The 24,741-nt window shown below is 34.8% G+C and overlaps 1 protein-coding gene across 1 annotated transcript in view; it reads right to left on the bottom strand.

Moving 5' to 3' along the window:
- Positions 1–1,599: 1,599 nt before the first annotated feature.
- Positions 1,600–24,741, bottom strand: part of LOC145666085 (uncharacterized) — an 86,586-nt gene continuing 63,444 nt past the window's right edge. Inside the window, exon 4 of the mRNA XM_081733179.1 lies at positions 1,600–1,893. Within this exon, the coding sequence (XP_081589305.1) occupies positions 1,600–1,893 (294 nt within the window). The remainder of the gene's footprint in view (positions 1,894–24,741) is intronic.

Genomic DNA, 24,741 nt, shown 5'->3' with positions numbered 1-24,741 from the left:
ATAACACTCAAATAGCAACAAACAGGTTATTATTAACTTATATAAATAACTTGAATAAACATAAGATTACAGAGTATATATAGACACGTATATACTCTGTACGTAGTATATATATATATATATACTGTATATATATATATATGTATGTATGTATGTATGTATGTATGTGTATCGGGTTTTCTAAAAATGGCGCCCATGGACCACAAATCACATTATTCTACACTAGGGCGGGGCGAACTTCAAGAAATGTAAACAGAAGCTTTTGTCTCTAGTTCTAAAAGTTGATACAGGTAAAGATAATTTCGTATGTAAAATTTCAGATTTTTATCTTTTGATTTAAGGGTCCCAACTTTGAGTTAACAATGAAGCTATTATTGGCATATGATAAAAAGTAGATTTTTTCTGTTCAGTAGGTAGCTTTATTGTTCTAAAACATGCATTAATTTTTTAAAAGAAGTATTACTTAATTATCTGCTTTCAGAAACGCATGCTTAGTATCCATATTTTCAAATTTCCTTCTTGATTCCTCGGATGAAGCAATCATTCCATGTCTGGCTTTATGACCAAAAACTTTTGTGGAAACCCTGGAAATTTCTTTTACGACTCGTTCAACTGCTTGTGAATGACATTGAATTCCTGTAAATTCTAGTGGTCCTATTTCAATCTTTGCCAGCAATTCTTCATATGACATTGAGTTTACAAGTGGAGGTGGTGTTGTAACGGAAGCATCCCAATCAATCATCTTGTAGTAGTTTTCTGCTTCGAGATGAATCATAATATTTGATTTACAAAATTTTCTCACTCCAGCTTGATTGGTCGTTCTTGCAACAACAATCTTGTTTACTGCGTCTTTTCTTACTTCAAAATCTGGATCTGCAAGAGCTGCAAGAAGAATATTTTCACTGTGGGCAAAATAACAATTTAACTTTAGAGATCTTATTGCAACTTCCTTCATCTCACTATCGGGTAAATTTCTAACTTTCTCCAAAATAAAATAGAAGTTACGTGATCCATCAGTGCAGTTGGAATGGGTTTTTATCTCGAACCAACTTGGAGCATACACTCTAACGATGTAGGTTACAAGCTGCAATAGGTTTTTGGATGGATTTCTTGTGCTCATGAACAAACGAAGGGTTCGATTGGAGAGCGTCAACCACCTGGCGTGATTAAGAGCACCTGGAGAAGCAGTTTGTAAAAATTTTATAACAGCAGCATCAGCGTTGTCCTTTCCCTTTTGTACTGCGATGCAAGCCTTCAGCAAATACTTTTGATCAGCGCTAAAATCTTTTGTGATATTCACACAAAATTCCTTGACATTTCCAGTGACGGGCTGAAAATCAACTATTGGAACATCCCGTGGATCAAAACTTAGCATCTTTCCGATATGCTCCGAAAATCCGTTTGGACCAGTTGTTTTGCCATCAATATTATTAAAAAATTTCTCTTAGTGGAAGCTCATTCAGATGCAATATACAAATAGGCCACTGTAAAGGTCGATTTAAAGCTGTTTCCAGTCGACGTATAATTCCAGAATGTTCGCTGGTGTTTGTATTTGTTCCATCACATACCACAGCACGCAAAGTAGCTGTCGAATCCGTGTCACGTATAACAGAGTATTTCATTTGAAATATCTTCTGCTTTGCTACTTTGTGGAGCAATATGATCCACGTATTGCTCACTAGGATATGCAATAATAACGTAGTGATTCTCCTTCTTTGTTAGTTGTCCTCCATCTGGTCCAAACAGTCTGGTTTCATCTATGCGCCCATCAAAACCAACACAAATTAGCCTGCGCAAGTCAAACGAACGAGATTCTGCTTCCTTGTCTCTCCAATAAATTCGCTCCACATCATACAAAAAGAGGCAGTCCAGAGAGAAACAAGTAACTCTGGACTTTCCAAAAAAGAAATATTCCAACCACAACAACAACAAAATCGAACCACACCCGAAAAGAAACAAACCACACAAAGACGGAAACAAAAACAACCCATAAAGAAAACCAAGAAGGGAATCGATGGAAGACCTCATGAGTTTTTGAAGTACTTGCAAAAAAAAAAAATCCTCTCAGGACCACCAAAACTTCAAAACACAGTTAAAATTTTACATACCCTACCCAAGGAATACTGAAAAACCACCAACAACAAACCCAACGAAATGACGGCGAAAAGAAAAATCAAAAAGAAAAGAAAAGAAAAAAACAAGCAGAACCAGAAAACAAACAAAAAATGAAAAGAATCATTAATACGCAATCTCTCAAACAAAATTCAAACCCGCAACCAACTGAAAGTGCTGGGAAAGGACTTTCCACTTGTTAACACACGAAACAATTCAGATTGTTGTGAAAAGGAATTCTAGTGGGCAAAGGAAAAGGATGCTAGGTGAAAACGGAGGAACCGGGCTTTTTTTAAGGCTAGCATCCTTTTAGAGGGCTACACCCTCTTTTAGGTATATGATGTGAGAGGATAGTTTAGGTACATAGGAACAATGGTTGGGCTAAGTGATTTTCTTTAGGGATCCTTTATTATTCTTATTTATCTGAAACCAGGACATTATGATCTTTGCGACCATAATCATAACGTTGGGAAAGGTATTCTACGTTTATTAGACAGAACATGCAAAGTAGATTAATTGGTGTCACACAGAAAGATATAATAACAATGACTATGAAAAAATACATACAATAACATTAACTATTAAGGTAAGCGCAACATAATGGGATACAGTAAATGATTATTATTTGATATGAACACATACAAAATAATTAACATATAAAGTATTAATCAGATAATAATGAGGGCGAAGAATGGGATAAAGTGCGATACACGGGACAACACAGGGTTATGTTAGGAAGACGAATGAGTGTTATCTTCTGCCTAGGGGCATCTCTAGGCTGATGAGGACGATGGGAGCCCTGTTAGGCACAAGAGGTATCACTGTGCAGTAAATGAAGGGAAAATGTGAGGTAGATGGGCATGAAGTTGATAGTCTTGTAACAGGACTCGATCTGGATGATCGGGAGGCAGAGTGTAGCAGTAAAGTGTGAAAAGGAGACAACGCGGAGAGTAAACGTACCGAGGACGGACAGGATGAAGTTCATGAAAATGCATACTGGCCATGAGTAATGGATGCTGAGAGCTGTAACGAGCGGAGATGAATTTCTGTCGGAGAGACTCAAGATGATATGTGATGCTGGGGAATTTGATGAGTTCATATAGGTTTCTGGTGGGGCTGGGTAGCTGAATACGGTGGGCTATGCGGAAAGCATGCCGTTCGAGAATTCGCAGCTTTTCGTAAAAGGAAGCTGGTGCAGAAATCCAGGCGGGGAAGCCGTAGCTGAGTGAGCTCCTTTTCACACTCTGGACGCATGAATGCTTTGTATGTATTAAGGACTACGGTCGGTTGGAGTCCCCAGGTCGTACCAGTGAGGCGCTTCAGGAGATTTAGGCGTTGGTAGGATTTGGCAGCGATGTGCTCTAGGTGAGCTTTCCAGGTTAGGTGAGTATCATAAATAATACCTAGGTAGGTGACTGTTCTGGTTAAAATGATGGGAGTATCGTGAACTCTAAGTGAGAGTAACGACGAGTTTCGATGGAGAACCGGGCTTTTTTTTTTTTTTTTTTAGTGTTAGCCATAGGCAGCGTCCTTTTAGAGGGCTACACCCTCTCTGAGGTGAGAGAAGTGGAGGAATTGTGGTAGAGGAAGAAGGCATGGCTGGGCTAAGAGGAATTTATTAATTTTATTTATTTTGGTTCCAGAACTAGGACATTATGACCTTTGCGATCATAATCATATGTAAATGGTAGGAGGAGTTCTACATTAATATATGAACATAACGTAAAGAACGTAACATAAAGAACATAGCATATTATTGGACTGAACATAAATAAGGAAATGATAGAAATATACATAAATGAGATAATAGAGCAAGAACCGGGCTCTATGTCCCGCCTGCACACTTGAATATAAAGAAAACTTGTTACAAGTTTTAGGATAAAACTGCGTTAATTGCATCGAACAAACATTTATTTTAAGCAAAATAAGAGAAAAATGAAAATATGTATAACCTATAATTAAAATATGTGGTAAGGAAATTCTGCAACTACACGCAAAACCTTTTGTTTTACAAATATACACTGACATTTGTGGTGCCATCTAGCGAGAAGTTGAAAAATTACAAAATAATAAAATTACTAAATCAAATTCCAGTTGCGACCAGTAGAAGTGTGATTTTTTTTTTAGAAATCATACTGAAAGTGTGCTTAGCACATGCAAGAGCAGCGATCTTCATTAAATTTGCATCAATTAATTTTTTGCCCCGCCCTATTCTACACCCATTTTCTACAAGTCACAATATATATATATATATATATATATATATATATATATATATATATATATATATATATATATAGATAGATAGATAGATAGATAGATAGATAGATAGATAGATAGATAGATAGATAGATAGATATAGATATATATAGATATATATATATACCTTTCGAGTCATCGTCTGGAGACACAAATTGCACTATGTGACAACGTCCAAATAAAAATAAAAAAAAAAACATAGATTAGGTCTACCAACCTATCAAATAGTTATATCGATTCTTTCCAGATGGCAGCTACAGTAAATATTGATTGACAATAGCATCATTTATTAGTGTAGCAACCGATTCAACTGCTTTGTTGTATTCGTAGAATAATGCTACTGGCTCCAAGTTAATCTGCGACGTTGCCACATTGTGAAATTTTTATTCTCGGTAGCGGCTGAAGGAGGCCCCGGAAGGCATACAATCATATAACACAGCGTTTCCCAACCTTTTTCAACTTGCGGCACACTACAGGTGTAACTTGAATTCTCGCGGCACACCCATATTATATATATATATATATATATATATATATATATATATATATATATATATATATATATATTATTTGTAAATATAAAATACCGTGGTATTTTTCTGTGATTACTGATCTCCTTCTTAGAGGGAAGAAAGCTCGATCACTTGTTTTCTCCCGTGGTAAATCATTATGCTTATTTTTCATTCTAATTTTAAAATAGAAAACAATTGGAATGAAATACAGGACTCGGGTTTTTAAAAATTCACTTTCTCTTTCGAAAACTGTATCTAACGTTTCACTAAAAAGGAAGATCACTAAATAATGAACAAATAAACAAATCTCCTGTACCTTTTTTTTGCAGGTAATTTGTATGCATGTTTGTTGAATTTATTGAATGATATGTTAAAATTTCAAGTTACGAAATAGTCTGCAAAAATAAAGAAGCATTAATGGTCATGACAATGATAAATACGTTTTTCAACATTAAAAATGCACAGAAAAGTAACACAGTATGAAACTTAAAATTATAGATTTATAGTAGGGGTTCACAGTAATGTGAAATACAAATATACATTTTCCCCTATGTCTTGCAATTTGGTTCCTATAGAATTAATAATTTGTTTCGATTTCCTCGCGGCACACCAGCGACCCATTCGCGGCACACCAGTGTGCCGCGGCACACCGGTTGGGAAACGCTGATATAACATTTTCGCTTTGATTTCTAGAAGAGTGCACTATGGTCCGTGCGCGCCATTTTTAGAACACTCGATATATATAGAGTCCGGATTTTTATGTAATATCAACCCCCTAAATATGTACATAAATATGTAACAAAAATCGCTTAAAAATGTATGAAATATGTAATATTATATAAGAATATGTAATATTACATATGTTACATATTTATGAAAACGTAATATATGTAACGCGTAAGAGTATGCAATATTTAAACGAATTATGAAAATAAAAAGAAAATCTACTACTCTTTATCCAGCTTAATGCAATTCCCCCAATGAAGTGGAATACTTGAACAGCTGAGACAGCCATACGTCAGTGACGTGACTGATTGCAGGATAATAAAAATCAGACGCGAATGAAGGAAGATGTGAATCGGTTAGAGAGAAACAGGAAATCCCCGAGGAAAGCAATGCATACAGCATTTGTACGTCAGAAATCTCATGTGGTGTGGTGTGGTCCCGTTTTAAATCTAGAACCTTTTGCACTAATGCGCATCCGTCACCACGGCCCATTCTTGAAATGAATTGTACGCAATATACAAATTTAAATACTAAAAGCAACTTAAGACGAAATGTATTGTTTATAGATATTTATTTCATGCAGGGAAATGCAGTCCTATATATTTTAAACAATACCAGCTGAACTAAGATTGAAGAATATTTCCAGTGCCTGCAGTTCAACTGTGTGTTGCTACACAATGGGTTACAAGGTACATTTCCAAATGATCAGAAGTAAAATTTTGTCGGCGATCGGATAAAATATATCTTGTATGCAGAGAATGATCTCCCCACATCACATGAGGTAACAGGAGCATATTTCAACAGGGGGTGTAGTTGGGGGAAATATCTTCAGGGGGGTTCTTGTTTCACCACTGAGAATCTCACACACTGCCAATAGGCTGTCGTAACCCGGGTTTCTTTCCAGCACTGCATTTAGTTTCTTGCGAACTTTTTCTCCTACATGTCCACACATACCTTGCAGCAGTCTCTTTGCATCCTCTATGATTTCCATAGATTCCGGAAGAGGCCGCCCAACAATCCCTAGCTTTTTAATGCTTGTAGGTAGCCAGCCAAAATTGCTGTCTATGTATGCGACATCACATGCTACTTTTGAGCCATTAAACAGTTTCTGAGCAATGCCAACTGACAGCAAACTCCGATGGAAATGAATGAACAACAGGCTTATTTTTTTGAAAATGTTCATTGTAGAAATGTACTACCTGTATCCAAGTGCCCCATCGCGTTAGCACAGGCTCCGGAGAAAGTGGCACGTCTGGCAGTTGAACTCTGTAAACTTGAACACGTTGTGGTGCCTTAACAAACATTCTTTTTTTTTCGTGGGAGAAACTAGTTGATTTACTTTGAAAAAGTTGTCTCTCACCTCTTCAGCAACACGCTGAAGAGCATGAGCCATACAGGTGAAATGAATGAAGTGGCGGTAAAAAAAAACTGTAAGTGCTCTAGCCGCTTTTAACATGTACGCTTCACTGTCTGTATAGAGAACAAGGACTTTTTCTTCTTGAACTCCTCCCGGCCACAATACTTTAAGACCATCGTTTACAAAGCGAGCAATCATGGAATGATTCGTGCGTTCCAGCAATTTACTCGCAATAAGATAGGATTTAGATGGAGCATCTTCACATAACTTTGCAATCACTAAATTTGCTACATAACGTCCCAAAACGTCTGTTGTTTCGTCCACAGAAATCCAAATATATGAACTACCTATTTCTGTCCTAATAGTATCTATAGCTTCCCTACAACAAACTTCGAGATAACACTTTCGAAGAGTGGATTCGTCAGGAATTCAACGCCCGCAGTACTTCTCCAGAAAATCACGGTATTTTGGCACTTGAACTTTGTTCCAAGGAATGTTTGCTGCTATCATTGCTTGGCACAAGTCTTAAAAAACTCACTGAAGTATCTTAATGCATTTGTGTCAAGAGTACTTGTTTCTTAGCAGTTCGCAAATTTTTATTTTTTGCATGGAGTGCACTTCGTACATGTTGTTCTAACTGAGATTTCATTGAACATCCAATTTTTTTTTTTATCACACACTTGGCACAACACCACTTTGCCGTCCGTAGTAAACGCATCATCGATAGTTACCCACGACCGCAATTTCGCGAATAAAGTTGAGGCAACCTGAGGCATTTCTAACTTCAACGGTGAATACAGAACACGTGCGTTTTGCAACTGCAATAATAGAGTACTGTCCTCCTGTCATTCAGTTGAACAAGCGAAGTTCTTTGAAAGCTTAGGTTACCTGCTATGATATTGCCATTGTCACCAGCTTCTTGGAACGAACTCTTGCAGTAAATTCCTGGAAGCACACTGGCATACAGTTTTAACTTGAATTGCAGGATTTGCTTTCATCTTTTTCACCATCCGACCTCCGATTACAATCAAATAGACTTCATTTTAGGAATTTCCTTGCCAGTCACCTGTCAGGCAGGTGATCTGCCTTCCTCCAGAGTTGAGAATAAAGGACGCTGCTAATATACCCCAGAGGGAGGATTTTTACTTGTTTCTTCTTATATTTCTTTTGTTATCGGCGAAAATTCTGCGAAATAAAACAAAGAGAGAGATATTTCTCTTTCGGTAAAGAAACGAAAAAATAGACATGACAAAATTGAATCTAGATGCAAGCCTTGCACAGTTGGAGAGTTTCTTTTTTTGTATTTTAAATTAAAATTTCAGTAAGCGCAAATAGAAAATATGTAGAAACCATAGAAATATGTAATATTGGTCAAAATATGTAAAAATATGTTATATGAAACTTGAGTTGAAGCACCCTACAGATGTGAAGCACAAACATTTAAGGATTTGACGAATCTACATAGGAAGGAAAAAATATGTAATTACATACAAATCCGGACATTATATATATATATATATATATATATATATATATATATATATATATATATATCGCAAGCATAAACCCCATAGCTTGTCTCAGTGTTCATAGGTTTCTTGCGAAAATATCCCTCGACTGACAAGACTTTCTCTTTTCTTATCAAATTTTCTCTAATTTGTTTCGTGTCCAATTCCTATGATAGAATAAGTTATGTGATAAGATTAATTTAGTTGTATTAACCCTTTCAGACCCTGCTGGCACACACGGTTGTGTCACTTGTGTGGACATTAATTAAGATATTGCAATAATTTGTTTTTGGCCAAATATGGTTGGACCATAGTTTACCATACTAGTTTCAATTTCTTCTAGGTTTCGAATTTCCTTCTCAAATTTCAGCCCAAAGTCAAAACTTTGCAAATTTTCGAATTTCGAATTTCCTTTCTTTTCCTGTAGCTTCCTTCGTTGTAGAGACATCTTATTACGACTTGTCAGATAGTTAACTCGGATAGATACCTAATTCTTAACATCAATTGTACCGACCCACGAACAGTATTGCCAACTAGGGAAATTAAAATTTCCCTAAATTTGGGCAAAAGGCTTCAAAATTTTCGAAATTTTTGTTTATAAATCCGTACCTATATGTTTGAGAACAAGTCATCTTACGCCAGCCGAATATTGGATATAGGTCGTTATAATGGGGTAATTAGGGAGCGCAGGAAAATTCCTTATTTAGATTCTAACCCTTGATTTTTCTAGTTTTTTCCTACTTTTCTTTTTTCTCTAATCTATTTTTTGTAATTAGAAGCTTGTTTCTTAAATATCGCTATGATACTTCTATGATATATTAGCGTGTATCAATGTTTATTTTAAGATAGTTTGCGACTGTCTGGTAGAAGTATTGCCAGCCAAAAGAAATAATTCCCGATTTTAGGAAAAATTTTGGAAGCAATCTCTTTTCGCCTCTATTATTTCCATCTTGTTGGCTATACTCGAACAAACGTACCGCCGTCTGAAAGTTTCGTCCTTATCTTACACAATGTACCATAAAAAGTTTTAGTAGGATAATTAGAGGAAGTACAGTTGAGGTTCATAATAAACCATGTTCAGTAAATGGTAAGAAAATTGTGAATTTCTGAGGTAGAATGAGATTTTAAAAAAATTTTAAAAATTCATGATTAGTTTCTTTGATATCACCATGTTAATTTCATGATTACTTTCTTAGATATTGCCATGATACTTGTAGGATATAGTGGAGTACCAAGGTTTATTTTCAAATAGTTTGCGTCTGTCTAGTGGCAATGTTTCTAGCCAAAAATTAATAATTTCCGAGTTTAGGTAAAAAATTCGAAAAATTTCCCTTTTACCTCTCTATTATTTCCCTCTTGCTGGCCACATTGAAACAAACGTACCACTATCTGAAAGCCTCCTCTTTGGCCTACAGAACGCGCCATAAAAAGTTTCAATAGGATAATTAGGGAAGATGTAGCCCTGGCATAGTTGTTAATTTTTGCTTCTGAGGCGTAAAAAGTGTCAAAATTTCATGTGTATGATGACAGAGAATTTTTCTTTCTCTCTTTGTATGGCAGCCAGCGACTTCAAGTTTTCGCTGTACAGGTCAACACAGCAAAAATATTTTTAGATTACTTGGATCCATGTGGCAAACGTGGTGCCAGCTACAAAAAATCTAGAAATTCGGTTAGGAAGTTTTATGTAAATTTTCATCCCTACATTTCCCTCAATAATTTTCCGCCCGTTAGCGACACTGCAATGTAACTTACATCAAAAAGTAACCACATCCATCTTCTAAAAATCAATTCCTTAACCATATCAATCGGGTAAATAGTTTTTGAGCAATAAGCCACTAACTGAAAATGTAGGAAAACGCCAAAAATGACCCGGGTCGAAAGGGTTAAATTAAGTACCAACCACTTCTGTTTGTTAATTTGCTTTTTGCTTCTATTTTTTCTTTTTCCTTCACTTCTTTTTAAACAAAAAAATTTACACTCAGCCAAGAATGAATGCAAGTTATGTCACTGAACACACACACACACACACACACACTATTGCTATTGTATTGGTTAATTTCTGAAAAATAATGAAAAATTTAACTACTTATGTTGGTTAATCAGTCAGCGCGAGAATTTTCCTGGATTTTCACGTTTTATAGAAAAAAAATCCCTTTTCTATTTTTGCTAAATTTACCTACGAACTATGAACAGTACCTTCTCTGTTTTATCAGACACTCTTAACTCTAGAATGCACTATCTGAAATTTTTAGGTTGTTAATTTCGAATATAAAAAGTATAAAAAGACTCTCGGAGTGAGCCGCATTACAAAACAAAATAGTATTTATTCGGGTAGATTCCAAGAGTATTAAGTACAGATATCTGCAAATATTTGATAATAGTAATGGCTGTTAGCACACCTACCCTCTCCTCTTTCAAGCAGAGAAGAGTAGAAGTTTACATCAAACTTCTAGGTCTATTTTTCTAGTCAATAGAAATCAATGCTTTCCGCAAAAATTGTGCTAAATATTTTTCAAACTTGTGAAAAAGGCATTGCATTGTCCTGATATTTTACAATGTGTCTGCTTTCTGGGAGAGTCTAGGTGAGCACAAAGGATATGTAATGACAGCCAGATGACTTACAACAGTAGCACAATCCGATCATTAGTTACTCGACGTTTAGGTCCAGACATATTCTTAGTGAAGAAACTTCCGTCATATCTATGTCCTCACAGGTGGGCATATCAGAAGAGAGTTGACAACAAATCCATCTCTAGAAGTTTACGTTCTAGCTCTTTGCAGGGAGAAAAATGTGTTTGCAGCTAAGTTAGTTTTTTTCATCAACTGATGATATTTTAATATGTTCACTAATACTTCTGCGTCTTCTTTTCTAGATTCATGTATTCTTATATAAGATTTCATTTTACTGCAGGTTGCTTCACATAATGCTCTGGAAGTTTTTACGCAATATATAACTAAAGCCACTATAAATACAGAACATGTGTATATAATAAAATAGGATAAGAGGTATATTTGCAAATATGTGTAGCTGAGCATATGGCATAATACTAAAACATATAAAAATTAGAAATAAGATGTATCCTCTCTTAAAAAATATATCTGTATGGAAATAAGCTATAGTTGCATATGTGTATGCAAATATTTAGAGCGTCAATTTTTTGTCATTCGTCTGATAATTGTGAAATTTTCAGGTATAGTTACTACTTTACCGTGTTTATCATTTGCCATTTCTTTTAACATAAATCCAAGTGACATACAATTTTTAAAGGTTTTATTTACATGGCAAAAATATTTTATTTAATACTTTAAGTGCTACTGTGATCAATTTGGGTAAATTCATATGCCAAAGAAATGCGAACGGATACCCCTTGAAGAATTAACAGGTGTCAAAAGTATCTACTCTTATACCTTCTTGTATGCATCTATTGCTTTCCTTGTCAAGTAATAATACTTCTAATACAAGATAAATATTTCGCACATATCAAAAGCTACATTCTAGTACCTAGCATCTACATTCAGATGACATAAGGAAAATTTTGGCACACGACATTTCTCAGGTTTTCCATTTTTGGGTATTGCTAAAATGATGGAAGGTAGGCCTAGTTGTAGATGTCCTTGGCAATCAAGTGTTAATAGTCAATGTTAGTTTTTTCAACGAATTATGTACTAAAATGGTGTTTGATATAAAGATTGAGAGTTGATAAGAAGTTTTCGAAAATTAAATATTATCTTATGCATGGAGACGATCGTAATGTGATGTCTGAGACCTTGTAATTTGGTGCTTGATTCCCTATATGGAATATATTTATTACCGCCCGCCTGTCGTCATTGTGGAAAACTTCATCATGTTATGTCGTAGAGATATCAGTTAAATTAAGGTTGTAAAATTTAACATGAAATTGAAACATCGCAAGTTAAAGAAAAGCATGTATAACAAATCTCATATTTGAAAAAAATTAGGCTTAACCCTTTAATTGGCAAACATTGATAGCATTACTATTAAAATATTTAGTTTGTTTTTATGATTGAACCATGTCTTCCTGATCATAATTTCGTAATTTTTGAAGTATTCTTGTGCTTTGGTTACAAAACCAGAGTGTTTACTTCAAAGCAACATTGCCATAAAATAGGTCTTATGTGTAGCTACTGAGCAGCATTGCCCTATTATGGGAAAATATCATAAGAATATTCTTAGTAATTACTAACAGTTTCGGTGAAATATTTTCCTACAGAGCAAGAAACCACAAATAAAAAAAGAACTTTCGCGGAACGTAGGAGATAAAGTTTCTACAATACTAAATTTGACAGTCCCCAGTTGATGAACATTAGAAGTATCTAAATAAATGTCCCGCAAATCATGTATATGAATATCGTATGAAAGCAATAATGCCAATTAAATGATCACTGAAGTTATAATTCGTGTTGATAACGCAATAGAATGCGATGTTGCTTGAGAAAATCACTGCCCAATAAAGGGTTAAACTAGCTACAACTACTTTAATTCAACTACTTTAATTAATTTAATTTAATTTAACTTCTGGAATGCACACTATGAGTGTAGCTAAAGGATAAAAAACACAATAAGAAGGTCGGGATTTAAACCTAGGACCACCCACTTAGGGATCCCTTATCCTAAGCATTCATCTAACACATAATGACGTTAACACTCTATTTTATAAAATTATATGTTCACATCCAAATTACACTGTTATGCGCATTTGCTTTCTTTCATTGCTTTTTAAAAACCTATTGAAGAGTCTAACACATTTAAGACGATTTGTTTCTAAAACTTCGCAAAAAGTTATTTATGTCTGAGTATTTGGCACTATTTTATCAGACGGTTCTATCAAAAATGACTCAATTGAAGCTGAAATTAATTTAATACAAATACTGATATAGTATTCGGTAACAAACTTCTGCTGCCTTAAGAAGCGTTCCTGAACAAGGGGAAGTTCATTATGCACCCTGTAACTAAGCTACAAGATATCTGCGTTCAATGACAATGGCGCAACCACAGAGTCAACTTTTGGAATATTCGCTCTATTGCTTTCTCAAGGTAGGTAAGGGAAACTATCTGCATGACTGCGTAGAGTTTTGCGGGCTGAATTCATGGTTTCATAACTAAGAGGTTAGTGGTTCGAAACCCGTCTCGGAAACTGAAGATTTTTTTAAAAATCTTGATTTCCCAAATTTTAAGAGCTTTCTCTCCCTTCGCAATTATATGATGCTCTAAACACAGTTCTCGACCTTAATTCAACAACTGCCTGATCGTGATCCTCTTTCCTTCTTCTGTTTCAAAAAATCACAAATTTCGTCATAATATGGATGCTGCCCGATGTAATATGGATGTTGAACAAAGTTTGTGTAAAGCAGTCGGTAAAGTACCAAACTTCCAAGCGGAAAATCTGGGTTCGATTCCCCGTCAGGTAGAATAACTTTTTCGCATAAAATAGTGGCTGCAGAGATTTATCTTCTGTTGGAGAACTTACAAAGCATCACTGGCGAGAATTCGAATAAACAGTGTGTGCGTTCATCATACACTGTAATGATAAGTATATTTCATATTTATATTCGTCCCTCTCTCTTTCTTTCTTTCTTTCTTTCTTGACGTTACTCTATCCTGTCGTTGCATCTTTCACTTCTCTCCCCTCTCTCTCACGTACACACGCACTTCATTTGCGTGTGTGTGTTCTGAAGTTAAAACGGAGCAAGAGACCGATAGACCTGGTCTGGAGAATGTAATTAACTAGCAACTTCAGCGTCGGGGTTTTCGTGCTCTGGGCATAACATCTCCAGTCCTGGTCATCTCTGAAAGAAATACTGTTTAAATGCAACGGAATAATCAAAATATCTTTTTTATCATCTGGGTCACCGAGTATCAGTCAAATTACCGGGTCACTAGGGGTTTCAATCCTCGACCCAGTGGTGATCATAAGCTAACCAACATCATCCGACTGACACTATGATCCTTTTGAGCTCTAGCGTGTTCATTCTATCTGTGCAAATTACAACGTTATATTCGCAAGAGATGAAAGTGATACTAGATGTTCGGAACAGATAAATCTTCGGAAAAGACTAGAAAATGGCAACCTCTTTGGTTATTTGGAGACAAAATTTTATTTATACTAGTTCGACACAAATTTGTTTCCATCCTATAATTCAATGTGATTTATTCACGTTAAAATTTGAAATATGCAAAGTCTGCTACATCTATAAGAAACATCCAATTTTCCATTTGAACATTTGTAACTTTTCATTATGATACGGTTTGTACTTTTAGTATAGGATATTTCTGATAACAATTTAGCAGTAAAATAGCACTCATTCAATTTTATCTTTCTTTCTTCCTTTTTCTTTTCGTTTTTTTCTTTTTTGTTCACTTTGCATTAGTACTCTGGAATGCAAGATATGACCTATGCTACCTACTGGGTTTATTCGAATGTAGTTTGCATCAGTACGTCCCAATGAACACAACCGAATTTACAACCGAACCACACGTAAACAAAGCATGTGTGTTAAACTTTTGACATTATCTTAGATGTGTCTCTGAGATCTACAGTTCTACTGGAAATTGATTATCATATCCTTTATGAAAGAGACTTAATGAATGTTTCAAGCATCCTCTATATATTTGAATAGTCCTTAAAAAATAAATAAAAACAAACGTTATTTCTCTATTACTGTTGGATTTCTGTTAACGGAACTATAATGTTAGGTTCTTTTTTTACTAAGTTTAAAATTCCACATTTTTATCTTTTCCCCGTTTTCTTTTTCTTCTTCTCTCGCCTTCTCTCTCTCTTTGCCTCATTTCTGAGCCTCTGTGTAATATACAACCATTGGTTTCGATTTTTCATTATGTGTGTTTCAGTTTCTTCCTAAATCAACTTATGAATCTTGTTTCGTCTCGGTTTTGTTATTTCATTTTAACGATACTAATACATGTATAGTTTGAAATTAGGATTGCGTTCATGTTATTAGCTAATTTTAGTATGAGAGAGAAGAAAAGAGGAGAGAGAGGGGGTCTCTTTACCAGACACGATTATGGGATAAGAAAGCGTATATTGGGTGGCCTAGCTGCACGGCGTTAGCTGTCGCAATTTTTTGATGCGAAGTGTACAACGTATGCATGACTCTCTCTGAGTTAACAAGTGTACAAAAAGCTGAAATTAATTTAATACAAATACTGATATAGTATTCGTAAAATATTTGCAAAATATGTACTATTTAAAAGGTAGTCTAAATCAGGAAAGAAAAGTTACTCACCAGTTGGTGCTATTTTTTTCTCTCGTATAACCAAAACATTTAAATTACAAACAAGTAATGTCGTGAAGTTATTTCTAAACATAACATTTTGAAGTGACAGGTTGCAGTTGAAACTGACAGAATACACGCTACTTAGAGGTTGATTGATGCAAGACATTTTTATTCCATCTTTTTCTAAAGCTTGATCGACTCAGAACTACACCTAAATATGCGAAGTTTTGAATAGAAAATATTATGAATAATTTATAAAAATCACAGATGTCTCTGTTTGAAATACGTAAACAAAGAGGCTATATTGGGCTTAGATAGTATGTATACGATAATATATATTTTATGATATTTTAGACTAAGTAGAACGTAAAGGAACGCATCAGATTATCTTACGAGGTTAAAGTATTTGGATCAAAAGATCCAATATAGACTATTTCAATCACAAATTTTGTTGTAGGCCTTATACCTGGAGAACTACATATAGTGTAGGCAAACTCAAACTATCATTTAACTCAGTATGATATTCCGTAGAAAATACGAAAACTCGATTTAGGGTCTGTTCAAAAAATGTTTTGGCCCTGAACCAAAACTAATTATTGGCCAAGATCGCAATCTTTTGAGGCACTTTTTTTTATCATTCCTAAAATTCTTGTTTTAACAAATAAAGAAAGCAAAATAAACGACAGGAAATCGTTCATCTATCAGATGTTATTTGTAACTTGGACTATAAAAGTGCATTTACAGAATTTCTAGTAGATATTACGTATTAGGGTTGTTAATCATAACGAAACTTAAATAAATGATTTAATCCGGCTCGCTGCGACAAGGAACCCGAAATTTATATCGACAAATCGGTACTGTTCACAGAATCGTAAACCACAATTTGATGTGTTTCGATCAGAGAACCGAAATATATCTTGACGTCATCATTTGCATACATCATTAGCTGAAGATCGTTATAAGCTGCAATTGATGTTGAATAACTATGAAGTGGTAACTACATGGAATCACATACAACGGCTTTATTACGAAATCTATTTCATTTTTTCTCTGTATTTGCGCACACACTTCAAGATTTGTTTCAGTTCCAAAACCAGTACCGATTTTCTTAGAAAATCATTATCAGTTCCGGGGTAGAACCGTTTTTCTCAGAAGTTTTTTTTTTTTTTTATCAGAATATCTTTAGGTTCCGGACCTGCAATCGTTGTTGTTGTTATTATTATTATTATTATTATTATTATTATTATTATTATTATTATTATTATTATTATTATTATTATTATTATTATTATTATTATTATTATTATTATTATTATTATTATTTGGAGGGGAAAAGTATCGGTTCCACTTTCAAAGTAGAAATTATTGAGAGGAAAGGGAAAAGATCGTTTCAACAATGTACAGCATCAGTAGTCAATAATGGAAAAGTAATTGTACAAACGAAAATTTTAACAGAATAATAGTGAACAAACAATGAACAAACGATCTGCATCTGTTTTTTTTTTTTATTTCCGAAGTTTTTTCAGGCACATGAAGTTAGCAGCGCCCCCATTTTTTATAAATATACAGGGTGTTTCAAAACAACACCGACAACGTTTGGGAGGAGATTCCTGATACAGATAAGACGAAAAGTATAGGCCAACCTGGGTGCACAAATGCTTCCTTTCGGAGTTATAGGCTGCCGACATGAAAAAATAAACTTTAAATATCCATAGCTCTAAAACTATAGGACCTACTGTAGTCGGGTCAAGACTTCACTTAGGAACTAATATGTACCCTATCCAAATATCCATGTTTCAGAATCCTGCAGTACTTTCGCGACGATTTTTACAGAGGTAGTTGGTGAGTACTTCAAATTATATACATGTAGCCAAACTGGCTCTATAAAAATTGTTGTGTGGGTACTATAGGATTCTCAAACATTTTTTTTTTTTTTTTTTGGATAGCGCACATATTAGTTTCTAAGTGAAGTCTTGACCCGACTATGATATGTCCCATAGTTTTGGAGCTATGGATCTTTAAAGTTCATTTTTTCAATTTTTCGGCAGCCTATAACTCCGAAAGGAAGCATTTATGTACCCAGGTTGATCTATACTTTTCGTCTTATTTGATGTCAGGAATCACCTCCTAAACGTTGTCGGTGTTGTTTTAAAACACCCTGTATACAAATCTTAAACAAACAAAAGTTTTAAGCGGACTGTAATGAACAAAAAATGAACAAACGATCTCCATGGTTTATTTTTTATTTTCGAAAATGGGTTCTGCTACGTGAAGTTGGCACCACCCATTTTCCCATAATTTGTATATGAATCGTGAACAAACGAAAATTTTACCTGAAAAATCGTGAACAAATGGTTTGCATTCTGGATTTTCGATTTCCAAAGTTTCTCAGGTACGTGAAATTGGCACCGCCTATTTTGTGTTTGGCATAAATTGCTTATAAATCGTGAACAAATGTAAATTTTAATTGAACAATCTTGAGCTAACGATGAACAAACGATCATCAATTTGCGAAAAATGAGTTCTGCTACGTGAAGTTGCATTGCCAATTTTGTTTTTGGTAGAAATTGTTTACAAACCGAAACAAACGATAATTGTCCGTGAACAATCATGGGAATGTGATCAGCATGATTTATTTTTGATTTTCGAAGTTATTTCACGTGTGTGAAGTTAGCACCGTCCATATTATTTTTCTTATAAATTGTACTAAATCGTGAACAAACGAAAATTTTAAGTGGACATTAGGGAACAAACGATGAAAAAACGATCTGCATGGTTTATTTTCGAACCAAACTGGGGGGATATCCAAAACTGGGAAATGTTATGCGAAGTTGGCACCGCCCATTTTGTTTTTCCCATAAATGGTATATAAATGGCGAACAAACGAAAATTTTATCTGAAAAATCTTGAACAAATGGTTGGTTGATTTAATACCAGTACTTAATTGATGTGTTTAGTCGAATTATATCTGGATTATGGTTAACAGAGTAGAGAGCAAAAAACTTTGTGAGTGGGTAAGTGGACACGTACTACTATCAAACACTCGGTTAACTTTGGAGTCGTATATGCTAAGCAATATCTACCAGTTGTTAGAGAGTAGAACAAAGCGGCTATCATAGAATTATTCAGGAAGGGTTTTGACATAATTAAATATAGTGGAGGTTGTCGTTAATAGGTTGTCTTAGAAGCAGTTCAAAAAAAAAAAGTAATGCTTGGTTAAAACGATAACGCGAAATGAGGGTGATGTAAGGGGAGTGGCCCGGGAGAGAAATTTTCCCCGGAGCTTATCTCCGATCGTGCTAACGTAGATTATCAGTATTTTCGTTCCCCGTCAATTGAAAATCTTCTCTCACAGGAAACCTGAAATAGTTCATACCTGACGGACTAACATGTTAAAACATACCGAAGGTAAACATACCAAGTGGTTGGCATGATGACTATTATATTGGTGTTCCTCATAAAGACAAATTTATTTATGGAAAGCGTTGAGAGTCGATTTCCCGATGCTTTATACCTATCATTGCAAGAAGTCCCTACTATAAATACGAACTTCAAGAAAGAAGAATAGAAGAGCAATTTATCTACTTAGACAAGAGAGTGTAATATTTGCACTTCAATCTATTAGATGCATGCACTCTGTCATTTATGAAATAATGTCAGTGAAAATAGACTATTTTCTGCATAAGCACATTTTTTTTTTTAATTACAATTGTAATCTTTACAAAATGAACTATTTAGACCTATTTTACGCCTAGAAATATATTTTCAGAGTTCACAGTGTACAGTGACGGATTCATCCCATAGCCGGAGGGCTTAAACCCCCTCCAGTTTTCTGAGCGACGAAAATAAAATTGGAGCATTATTTGTGTTTTTGAAAGCTTATAGTAAGTGTTGCATTTTACTCTTTATTGGAAAGTTTTTGAAATGTTAGATATAGCTTCAGTTGCAGTTTTTTCTTTTATGCAGCCTAATATGTAACACAATATTTGAGGTCCACAATGTCAACGTCCAACCTAATCATAATATTCGTCAGGAAAAGGTTAAGTTGGAAACTTCTGCAGGACCCATGAAAAATTGTAAACCTATCATAGTGTGGGTTCTGACTGCCCTCCCAGTTTTTACCTTCTGAATCCTCCACTGACAGTGTATCTAGCAGACATTAGGTTATTTCAGGTTTAGGTTAGGGACAAGACTCTCCGATATACGTACATACAGTTTCACTTTTCTGACTAGTATACTATTATACTATCGATTAAAATGTCTACACAACTAAAACTGAAGGGGACAATTTCCCCCTGTCCCTCCTAAATAACGCCCCTGATAGCTATACGCGTAGCAATAGTGGAATCTGTTATTTAATATTGTTACAAGGTAATGACTTCGTTCCCATGGGGTAAAGTGGGTAATTCGCTCATCTCTTTTAAATCATCATAAATCACCTTTTAAATCGCTCATCTCTTTCTGTACGTATTGGTACGACATGTCTATATAAAAAAAAAAAAATCCCAATATACACTATCTGCCACAACAACATAATTTATAATTGAACTACACTGTAACCAATAACCGTGAAAATAAGTGCCTCCTACCATGAAAAATATACGGTTTACCGTTTTTCTAAAATAATGGTAGGAGACCGTTTTCCTGTCATATACTTGTGTCGGGCATGCGCATTGAAGAGAAAAAGCACATGTTCGAAGCGAGGATTGATGGCGCGTAGATTTGGATGTGTTGTGCTTTGTTTTGTTTTGTTTCTTTCTTTTGTTTGTTTGTTTGTTTGTTTGTGTAGTGTGTGGTTTTCTGGTGTGATATATTCTGTTGAAGATAACCTGGAAATTCAACATTAAGCAAGGTAATGTTTTGGAAAGCACCATGTTAATATTTGAACTTTGTTCGGTGACAAACAAACCTTTAGTTGGCTATCGTGGCAAGGAGATCGCTCCAAAGTGCAACGATTCGAAACCAAGAAGCTGCTGGATGTATAAACTAAAGTCTTATGATAATGTAGCCAACTACGAGTGGTGGTGAAGTTAGAATTAGAACCACAATGTTGAAATACTTTAAAAAAAACACACTTTTAGGAAAAGTACTTCGTAGTTTACCTACTTAGTACAGCATTACATAAATTGTGTTGCATCAACTGGAATTTTTCATGTTACAGAAATAAAAGTATACTGTCACCCATGTGTGGCCGAAGGAGGGGGAGGGGGTCGCTCCCCTAGCTAATGAAAACGTAGATTTGAATTGTTAGATTTGAAAAATATTTCTGTAAACGTTTTTATCTTTAATTTTGTTCTGAATACCTATAATCTGTTCTGCTGTCTTGTTAATACATTTGAGCGTTTAATAAATATGCTCTGGAAGTTTGGTGACTTTTTTATTTTTTACTCTTTTTTTTTAGCATTGATGCCACTGTTACATAATTATGCAAACACATATTTATTAATTTGGGATAGCGGATACTGTAGGCAGTGTTGTGAGAAGTCATATGGTTTTACACTTGTTTAGTCGTACTTCTGGTCATTCTAAGCTATGTTGTCGGGTGCCTGCTTGGTTATCTGAAACCGTAATAATGCTACTAATCGAATGAATCGCTGATTAGAATATTTCAGGTCTATTAGTGTACTGGTACTCATAGCGAAAATACATGCAATAAAGCTAGTCTTAGCACTACAACAGAATATCGATTTATAAATATCTTAAAAGGACATGGATGTTTGTTCCAACTACATCTTCAAAGCGTGCGAAAACTCAGCTATAAAATTCAAAAAGTTTTTTTTTTTTTTTTTTTTTTTGTATGTAATATCGAATCCTCTTCTGGTGTTTTGTTCAATACATGACAAAATTGGTAATTTTGAAAAGAAAAAGCAATGTATGTTCAAGATGATATCAGAACAAGGGTTCGATATTACAAACTAAGAATTAATTTCAACTTTTATTCTTATGGATATTATGCACGTCGTAGGTGCAACGCTTCTTTCGTTCACTTTTGTGTTTCCTTTAGTTAAGTAGCCTTTAACTGCAGTGGACCAGCGTGCACTCTAGTTGCATCCATCCAGGAAAAATTAGTGCTAGCCAGTGTGTGTACTGATAGTTTCCAGCAATTCGATTAAAATTGGGTCAATATATATTGCCCAGCAAGAATTCTTACTGGATCTAGCAAGAGGGAAGGAATGCTGGACCGACAAGGACCTCCAGATAGGGAATTGGTGTGATAATTACCGTAAATCTGGTACGGTAATAACACACTTGTGCTTTTTAAAAAGAACCGACCTCTAAATATTACGGTAAATTACCGTAAAATATACGGTACCAAATTTGTTTCTAAACACGGTCAATATTATTTTGCTTCTAAATATACGGTCTGCCGTTTTTATGAAAAAACAGTGGTCCGTAAAATTTAGGGTAATCGGATGGCAGCGAGAGTTGACGGTAATCGCTCAGTAAATTTAAAGCGAAATTATTTACAGTGTATGCCTGATTGATACGTCCCCAATGAATCCCATAAAAGCTATGTACCATGTTTTTATTTAAATACATTTATGCTAACGATGAACCTCCGTAGTATTGGATGTGTGTACTGTAATAATTGTGAATGTGCTATAGTCCTACCCTTAGTAAAAAGTTAGCAAATATAGTCACAACTCTCACACATATTACATAAATAATATTTAAACAAATGTTTTTTATGATGTCCATTGATGTCTTTCTCATCCCATCTCGTATTCATCTTAAATATAAGTGATTATCTTATTGATGGTAAATTGCAAACCAAGTTTTCACTATTGTTATGAGAATATTCGTGAAAAACAGTTTATTTTATATTTAATATTTTTCACAAAAATAAATGCCAAAAATCGCTGTAACAATGACAACAAATACTGAATTTATGTATTCCAATGCTTAGTTACACCATTCAAATTAGTTAATTACTCAACGGATGCTGTGGACTAAAGATTTTCAGGTAATTATAAATTTTGTCAAAGTATTTAGTATTTTCAAGAATGTAATCAAAATTATTATTATTTAGGTTTTGTTTCGTCAGTCGAGGGAAAGTTTCTTAAGGAAACCTACGAACACTGTTTCGGGTTAATAAAATCCTATTAAGAGTAGAGTATTCATTTTACAAGTTTTTGCACCTATACATTCGTCCCTATGTACGCTGTAAGCTAAAATTGTGCTTAATTAAAAGCTATAGCCTAATTGTTTACTTGTCCTAATAAGAAACAGCAAAGCAAGTTTATGTTCAGTATCATCATCATCTGTTATGAAATACTTAAATTGATATAATTCTTGATTTGTAACTAAATAGTTGCAATTGCTCTAAACCTGCAAATTGTCTGTATCCTAGCGGCATTTATTGGCGGATATATAGGCTATCTATTAGCGCGACTGTGTACTACTACAAATTAGCGTTACTTAAGCCCATCTCACATGGACCTGAACTGAGGCCTCAATCCAGGTTACAACTTGACAGTGTTGCTTAACTCAAACTTCCATGCGATTTCTTTTATCCTGAGGTGATGTAGGGGATCTCAGACAATCATCAAAACTAGGCAGGTTTTACCAGCAGAGCCTCTCTTGGTCGCTGTATTAAACAGACATAAAACACTTGAAGAATGTGTTACGTAAAGGGTAATCAACTGTCGTAATCGTAAATATTATTTTTTTTTTTCTATTTCGCAATACGAGTTCATCCGAAGAGAATAAAATAGCCATAGCAGCGATCAGTGCCGGATTTAGGTTTGATGGGGCCCGAAGCTATTGAAAGTACTGAGGCCCTTTATATATATAGCTTTCATTTTCAGCGACAAAATATCCATTTTTGGTGTTGAAATGTATGCTTTATGGTAATTTATGGACCTAATGGATATGTAAATACGTTTACACATCAAGCATGTATTTTATTAACTAACAACTGATCAACGTACAACATTTACAACACATTGCAAAATTCTTTAGAAACAAATTACAAACTCATGATACAGTATCTGGAAGCTTGTTATAACATGAAATAATGAGAGATGTCAATATATTATGCAAACTGTTAATAATTATACAGGCAAGTTAAAATGATGGATCCGATTTCAGAAAGTTATTCTGTGAAATCTAATAAACACATGTTATTGTGAGACAAACGCTTGAAAAGCGAACCTGCAAAGTTTAGTTTCCACCCAATTGTTGCAGTTTCTACCGCTAGGAGTCAGCAGCGAGCAGTTGAGAAAAATGGCGTTGAATTGAAGGTAGAGACCTTTCTGTGTGTTTCATTTTTTAATGACTTGGCCCCCTAACATTCATGCCCCTCCAAACCACAGAGCAGCCATTGCTAATACTGACCGCAGCATGCTGGCAGAGGTTTGGCAGGAGATAAACTATCGGCTTAATGCGTGACGTGTTACGAGAGGTGCTGCCATAGAGCATTTGTGAATATGTTTCAAGTAAACTCTGACAGTTTACCTTTCTTAGTACATGCTTCATAATAATTAACATATGTTTGTTAGATTTCACACAATAAATTTCTGAAATTGGGTCCATCATTTTGACTTTCCCTGTATATGCGTAACATTATTAATATAACATTATGTTATAACCTACACACAACACATTGTAGTCAATAGAATGTATTTATATAATATCATCATAGTAATCCACGCTGTTCATTGGGACAACAGACTTCTATAAAGCCGCAAATAAATGCCGAATCTATAAATAGTTGCAAAGTGAAAGCAGATTGGTGAGTCATAGTAACGATATCTCATGCAAAATAATATTGTCTAGCCCACTGCGTTTCCACTTTTCGATTACTTTTGTATATTTTGAAGATAGTATATTACAGAAAAACTCTAAAATTAGCTGTAGTTTAATTTCGCCCCAATTAAGCCTCTTGCAGATCTTCTCTGCTTCTTTCTGCGCCAACTATCATCAAAGTTCCACTCCATGCTTCTATACGTGGACGTCGCAACATTTCTAATTTCAAATTGTTTCTATTCAGTTTGGTAAAGTTTGAAACATT

The sequence above is a fragment of the Thermobia domestica genome, chromosome 12 (genome assembly GCF_964235325.1).
Source record: "Thermobia domestica chromosome 12, izTheDome1.hap1.1, whole genome shotgun sequence".
In the NCBI taxonomy this organism is placed as follows: Eukaryota; Metazoa; Arthropoda; class Insecta; order Zygentoma; family Lepismatidae; genus Thermobia; species Thermobia domestica.
The sequence above is the reverse complement of the archived record's forward strand: the minus strand, read 5'-3'. Positions and strand labels throughout refer to the sequence as shown.